Below are 6,864 nucleotides of genomic sequence, written 5' to 3' on the forward strand. Positions count from 1 at the left end.
GGGTAGGTGGTTCCTGTGGAGGTTTTGCCTATGGAGGTTGTCCCCGTGGAGGTGGTTCCTGTGGAGGTGGTGGCTGTGGAGGTTGTGCCTGTGGAGGTGGTGGCCGGGGAGGGCGTTCCCGTGGAGGTGATGGCTGAGTAGGCAGTGGCCGAGGAGGTGATGCCTGGGGAGGTGGTTCCTGTGGAAGTTGTGCCTATGGAGGTTCTGCCCATGGAGGTGTTAGCTGTGGAGGTGGTTCCTGTGGAGGTTGTGCCCGTGGAGGTCGTGCCTGAGGAGATTGTTGCTAAGGAGGTTGTGGCCACGGTCGAGGGCCTAGGCCCCGCCGATGACCACAGGGTGCTGGGCGTGGAGGCCGAGAAGGCTGGGGAGAATGTGCTGTGGGGTGTGGGCATGGGTGTCGAGGTGGGCAGGGGACTGGTGGTGCTGGCACAGTGGCTGTAGTCACAGCAGCGCACGCGGATGTGGTAGTTGAGGCAGGTCTGGCCTGACTTCTGCCTGTGGTTTCTGCAGATGAGACCGTAGCGCACATCACACTGCACCACCTGTCCCAGGAGCCCCACGGACACGTCTGGGAAGAGCACAGCCTCGCATTCAATGGCTGCGGGCTCCAGGCACAGCTGCCCGCCCACCTCCATGATGTGGTAATAGGTCTCGATGTCGCCCCCAAAGCGGCCAGGCTGGGGCCGGTCGCTGTCCAGCCAGTCCGTCCAGCGGCAGGCAGGCTGGCAGCTGGTGGGCACGACGGTGGAGGCTGTGCTCGAGGTCCTGGGGCGATGGGTGGGCAGGGACAGGGCCGTGGTGCTGGGGGCCAGTGTGGTGGCCGAGGTGGGGCTCGGTCCTGGGGAAGACCCTGTGGTGGTGGGCGGGGTGCTCAGGCAGTCGCTATAGTTGCAGCAGAACACGCGGATCAAGTAGTTGAGGCACAGCTCGAACTGTCCCACCTGGTCGCGGTTCCTGCACACCAGCCCGAAGCGCACGTCGCACTGGACCACCTGCCCCACCGCCTCCAACGGCTGGTCCGGCTCCTTCTCGGAGCGGCACTCGATGTCCTGGGGGTGCTCACAGAAGGCGTAGCCAGCTGAGCGGATGACAGCATAGGTCTCAAAGTCCCCGCCGTCGGGGCCAGGGATGGGGTAGTCCTCATCGAACCAGTCTGTCCAGGCGCACCGAGGCACACAGCCCTTGCTGGTAGAGGGACGGCTGGAGGGGAGGGTGGTCCCAAGGGTGCTCCCGGAGCTGGAGGTCAGCAGGGGGGCCGTGTGAGGGGTGCTGGTCAAGGGTGGCCTGGTGGATGTGGTGAGGGTCCCAGAGGTGGGCTGCCCCGTGGTGTGGAAGGGGCTGGTGGTCGAGGCTGGTTGGGAAGAGGGACTGGAGACAGAGAAGGTGAGGCCACTCTGGGTCGTGGAGACGACCCTTTGGGTTATCCTAGGGGAGGTGGTGGCTGTGGTGGAGAGTCCTGTCACCAAAGATGACCTCGTAGCCAGTGAGGTAGTGGATGGGAAGGTGGTGCCCAGGGAGGTGGTGGCTGCCAGGGAGGTGGTGGCCGGGGAGGAGGAGCCGGAGGGCGCGGCTGTGCTGGGACAGTGGCGGTAGTCGTCGCAGCAGAGCACGCGCACGTTGTAGTTGAAGCACATGTTGAACCTGCCCACCTGGTCCTCGTTCCTGCAGATCAGCCCCGTCTCCAGGCTGCAGATCAGCACCTGCCCAATCTGGTCGATGCTCACCTCGGGGTAGTTCTCTGCCCGGCACTCTATCTTCTCTGGCGCCCCGCACATCTTGCCCCCTGCAGCCCTGATGTTTTCTAAGGTCTCTATGTCCCCGCCTGCGACCCCTGAGATTGGAAAGTCCACGTCAAACCATTCTGTCCACTCGCACTTGGGTTGACAGCCAGTTGTGCCCTGGCTGGTGGTGCCCCCAGCTGAGGTGCTGGGTGGTGTCTCTGACCTCAGGCTGCTGGTCTCAGTGTAGGAGGTGGGCAGCTGGCTCGTGTGTGTCGTCAGCACCGGGCCTGTGGTCAGGGGCTCTTTGGAGACGGTGCTGGCAGTGCCTGTCAGGCGAGCTGTGGAGGTTTGTGCTGTTGGGGCTGGTGTGGGTGTCTGTGAGGGGCGCCATGTGCCTGTGGCCCCTGTGGTCCCCGTCAGGCTTGGGCGAGTTGGAAGGATGGACGTGGCCCACCCTGGGCTGGTGGGTGGCGTGGAGCTTGGAGGAGCCGAGTAGCTGGGGGATGTCGGTCCTTTCGAGGGGATGGGCACGGCCGTGGTGCTGGCTGGAGGAGTCCACGTCACCTCTGGGCTACTGGGCTGTGGCTTTGAGGACCACAGTCGGGGGACTCTGGTGGCCGTCCCCGGTGTCGTGGCCGGTGGCAGGGCGGAGGTGTGTCCCCGGCAGTGTTGGGTACTGCAGCACAGCACTCGGATTTTGTAGTTGTGGCACATCTTGAACATGCCGTCCTGCTCCTCGTTCCAGCACACCAGGCCGAAGCGCACGTGGCAGTGCACCCTCTGGCCCACCTGCTCCAGCGTCCAGTTGGGGAAGTTCGTGGCCTGGCACTGTATGTCCTGTGGCCGCTCGCAGATGTCCCGTCCCGCACCCCTGATTTTATCGTAGGATTCGATGTCCCCACCAGCCCTTTCAGACTTGGGGTAATCCTCATCAAACCACTCTGTCCACTGACATCGGGGCTGACAGGTGGTGGTACCTGGGCCCACGGTGGGCAGGCTGGGCCTGGTCTGGGAGGTGAGGGCCGCCGTCGACGGGGAGCTGGGCACTGCTGGAGGGGTAGTCCCCTCCGTTACCCTGGTCTGGGTGGAGGGGGATCTGGGGGGCTCTGCAGTGGTGCCGGGGGAGGGCTGGGGGCTGGTGCCTGGGGCTGGGGAGGGGCCGCAGGGCACGTAGTCGCAGCACAGAACTCGCAGCTCGTAGTTGAGGCAGAGTGGGGGGCTCTGCTCGCTGTTGACACACGTCAGCCCCCGCGTGCGGTCACAGGCCACCTTCTGGCCCAGCTCCTGCAGGGGTGTGTGGGGAAGCCCCTCCGCTCGGCACTCGATGTCGGCCGGCGCGCTGCACACCTCGTACCCCTTCTGCCTCAGGCTCGCAAATGTTTCAAAGTCTCCACCCCCCTCGCCCGGCTCAGGACGGACGCCGTCGTACCAGGCGGACCAGCGGCAGACCTCACGGACACACACGGTGGAGAGGCTGGGCACGGGGCCTGGGAGGGGCGGAGAGGGGCCCTCGCTCAGCCTCTGCTTCTCCTTGCTTCGCAGGGAGGAGGCGACTGCGGACCCTTTCCCCGGGCCCCGCGGGCCTCCCCTGGCCTCCTTGAGGGCCGTTTCCGATTTTGAGGGAGTGGCTGGGGTGGGCTGTGCTAGGGACGGGACAGGGTCGGGAAGGTTTTATTGTCCCTAGGGGGCAGTCCTGTTAGTCACTGTGCCTCCTGGGGAGCTCCTGGAGACACGCAGGCAGTAGGGGCCTGGGGAGGCAGGTCGGCAGGTTTGGGCCCAAGGAGTCCCTGGCATCTGGGCCTCCTGCACCGGGTGCCCTGCGGGTCTCTCCTGGGAACCCAGATGTGGCTGGGCCTCGGGACAGCCAGGCGCAGCTTACCCGTCGTGGGGAGGGGCGTCGAGATGGTGGTGAAGGTGAACGGCGGCGTTGTGGACGGGGTTCCGGGACATTCCACGGTCCTCCGGATAATCGTTCCATTGTCTCCACAGATAGCGCTCAGGCAGCCGCCGAGGCCGTCTGTCGTGTTGTAGATGACGTCTCGGTAGCCGTAGGTCCTGCCCTCGTAGGTGCACGTGCAGGCTGGTGCGGGGCAGGCATCGGTCACGGAGCGCCCCAGCCCCCGGCCCCGCCGGACCCACCCAGCCCGCCCGCCCCGCCTTACCCTCAAGGCTGTGAGTGCACCGGATGCCGCTGGGCGTGCAGTTGCTGGGAGGAGGGGAGAGCGGAGCTGAGCGCCTGGTGGGCAGCCCCCCCGGCCCCTCCCCAGCACCCCCACGCCCCACCCCACGCACCAGCTCTGGCAGTTCTCCGCCGTGGGGACCCTCGAGCCAACATCGTAGTATCTCTCGTCTTCGTCGTAGCAGCCACACCAGGCCACACACCTCATCTGGTCCTCGCTGAAGAAGGGCTTGCTGGGCGGGCACTTTGGGTAGCAGCCTAAGCACGGCGGGAGAAGGCCACTATGTAGCCTGGGCCGGCCCGGTGCTGCCCAGGGGCTCGCCGTGTGCCGGTCCTTGGCCCTTGCCCCCGTGCACGCTGCAGGGACCCAGGGAGGTTCCCCCCAGGACAACCCACCCCTCACCTTCCAGGCTGGGCAGGTCGACCAGGCAGCGCCCACTGGGGTTCCGGCAGGTTCGCAGGCAGGGGGCCCCGCAGGGCTGGTAGTGCCACTCACACTCCCCGTGTGGGTTGTAGTAGTCGCAGAACAGGGCTGGGCAGGGGGGCAGAGCCTCAGGGGGTGCCTGCTGGCCCTCCCCAGAGTGTGCACGGGCAGCCCCGCCACACCGGGCTGAGTGCCCAGGGCAGTCCCGGGCTGGTCCCAGGCGTCAGGGCCTGCGGGGCTGGCCGGTGCTCTGCCCTTGGAACTCCTGTCCCTGAGGAGCCATCTCGGGGGGAGCGCCCCGTCCGGTGTTTTTGCACAAGTCTGCATTTGTGCATATGGATGTGCATACATACGTGTAGACCCACACGTGTTTGGTGTCTGTGTACGTGTGCGGGTCAGGCCCCGGGAGACTGCTCTGCCTGCCCCTGCCTCCCGCCCCCCTTCAGCACCACGGACAGAGCCCCACTCACGGCAGACGTCCGGGGTCCTCCAGGACACGCAGAGGCCAGCGTCGCGGCAGGCCTGGGCGTAGGCGGCCACGGCCGTGCAGAAGCACTCGCAGTCGCCCCCCGAGTCGCAGGCGCACGCGTCGCTCACACAGGCCTCGTAGTACTTAGTGGAGTCCACCTGGGGGCGGGGCCGACATGTGGCTCAGAGAGGAGGACACGTCCCACCCCCGGCCAGGGGTCAGCTGGCCTGAGTGAGTCTCTGAGGCCACTTGTGTTTCAAATCGCAACCCCAAGGAGCGGACAGCCCTGACTTCTGGGGCTATGAGTGCCTCCGGCGTGTCCCAAAGGGACCTGCCACAGCACTACCTCTCCTGCCCACCTGTATACCTGCCCACCTGTGCCCCTTCCCACCTGTACCCCTTCCCACCTGTGCCCCAGCCCACCTGTAGCCCTGCCCACCTGTGCTCCAGCCCCCCTGTACGCCTTCCCACCTGTGCCCCAGCACCACCTCCCCTCCCCACCTGTGCCCCAGCCCACCTGTGCTCCAGCCCACCTGTGTTCTAGCCCACCTGTGTCCCTGACCACCTGTGCCCAGCCCACCTTCCCATCTGCCCACCTGCTCACTTGCCTATGTGCCCACCTCTGCACCTGCACTTGTGCCCCTTGGATTCTTTCATCACGTGAACCTGGTCATTGGGCTGCAGGTTTCACACCCAGGTGGGGCACAGCACCTGGCCTCCCCCTCCTCTCGCCCTGACCCTTGGCCCTCCCTGGCCGCTCCACTCCAGCCGCGCTGGCTTCCTGCCCCCGGGCCCTGCCTGTGGCTGAGCCGTCCCTGCGATTGCTACTCCCCGTGGCCCATGGTGGCTTCCTGCTCAGCGCCTCCGACACCTGTCCTGCATGTCCCCACCCTGCTGCCTCCCTCCCGGGGGTAGGCTCTGTGGAAGCAGCTTTGTTCCTCAGTCACTGGGGTGAGCTTAGCATTCAGAACGTGCCGGACTTCCAGGCCCACAGAGAACATGCCTGGAGGAAGGCGCGGGTGACTGCACGGCGTCTGCCTTCCAGACCTGCCCGCCCCGTGAACCGTGCTGTTGGCCCTGTCCCGAGAACTGGGGGCTGTTTCCTTAGGGTGAGGAGGGCGAGCCCCGAGCTCAGTCCTCCCAGGCAGCAGACCCTGGAGTGGACCAAGGTCTCACTCCTCCTTCCTTCCTTTCTGAGACGAGCTCTCGCCCTGGCGCCCGCTGGGGTGCAGTGGTGGGGTCACAGCTCCCTGCAGCCGCAGCTCCTGACCTCAGGGGATCCTCCCGCCTCGGCCTCCCACAGTGCTGGGATCACAGGCCTGAGCCACTGCACCCGGCCCCGGGTTCTTATTTTTGCCACCACAGGGCACTGTCTGAATCCGTGGTCAGCCGTGGCACGCCACAGAGGACGTCGGCCACCCACGCAAGGGAGCAGCCGTGACTGGCGGTGAGAGTGATTCAGGGGCTCTCGGCACAAGCCAAGGCGTGCATACACGTGTGGCCCGCCCTCTCCTCACTGCCATCGAGGTCCCGAGTTACAAAGCTGTGACCCTAAGCGGACACTCGAGCATTTGTCATAATAACAGGAAACTGCTTTTGGAAGAGTCTCTACCGAAGGCCAATCGCCGAACCCTCCGCAGCCGGACTGCCAGCCCCTGCGATGCTCCTGCTCGTGCCGGGGACTGGGCAGATCCGGGCGTCCCGGGGAGGGTGGCCAGGGCTGCACTGGGGACAGCTCTGTGCCGGCGACAAGGAACACAGGTGCCGGGCTGGTGGGAGGCCCAGACCCAAGACCTGAAAACCCCAGACTGGTGCTGTGTGCTCAGGGTCGAGACCGTCCCCAGAGACCTGCTGTGCACCCACCCGGCCTGGACGCGGCTCCCGCTGGCCCCCGCCCGCCAAGCCCCACCTGAGAGCGGCAGGCGGCAAAGGTGGCGCCGTTGATGATGCTGCACTGCTTCTGCGCCCAGGACTTGCGGTACGGGTTGGCGGTGCAGGGGTCCTTGGGCGCCGGGGCGTCCGGGCAGTTCGGGGAGAACTTCCAGCTGTTCCCGAACTCCAGGGCGTTTCC

The 6,864-nt window shown here is 66.2% G+C and overlaps 1 protein-coding gene across 1 annotated transcript in view; it reads right to left on the bottom strand.

The window, feature by feature from the left end:
* Positions 1-6,864, bottom strand: part of LOC105816498 (mucin-5B-like) — a 64,945-nt gene that overhangs the window by 32,252 nt on the left and 25,829 nt on the right. Inside the window, exons 26-32 of the mRNA XM_012651929.1 lie at positions 6,703-6,864; positions 4,795-4,951; positions 4,304-4,432; positions 4,014-4,158; positions 3,884-3,927; positions 3,601-3,801; positions 29-3,208 (exon numbers count right to left, since the gene is read on the bottom strand). Coding sequence (XP_012507383.1) covers positions 29-3,208; positions 3,601-3,801; positions 3,884-3,927; positions 4,014-4,158; positions 4,304-4,432; positions 4,795-4,951; positions 6,703-6,864 — 4,018 coding nt within the window. The remainder of the gene's footprint in view (positions 1-28; positions 3,209-3,600; positions 3,802-3,883; positions 3,928-4,013; positions 4,159-4,303; positions 4,433-4,794; positions 4,952-6,702) is intronic.

Source organism: Propithecus coquereli, unplaced genomic scaffold (genome assembly GCF_000956105.1).
Source record: "Propithecus coquereli isolate 6110/MARCELLA unplaced genomic scaffold, Pcoq_1.0 Scaffold377, whole genome shotgun sequence".
Lineage (NCBI taxonomy): Eukaryota > Metazoa > Chordata > Mammalia > Primates > Indriidae > Propithecus > Propithecus coquereli.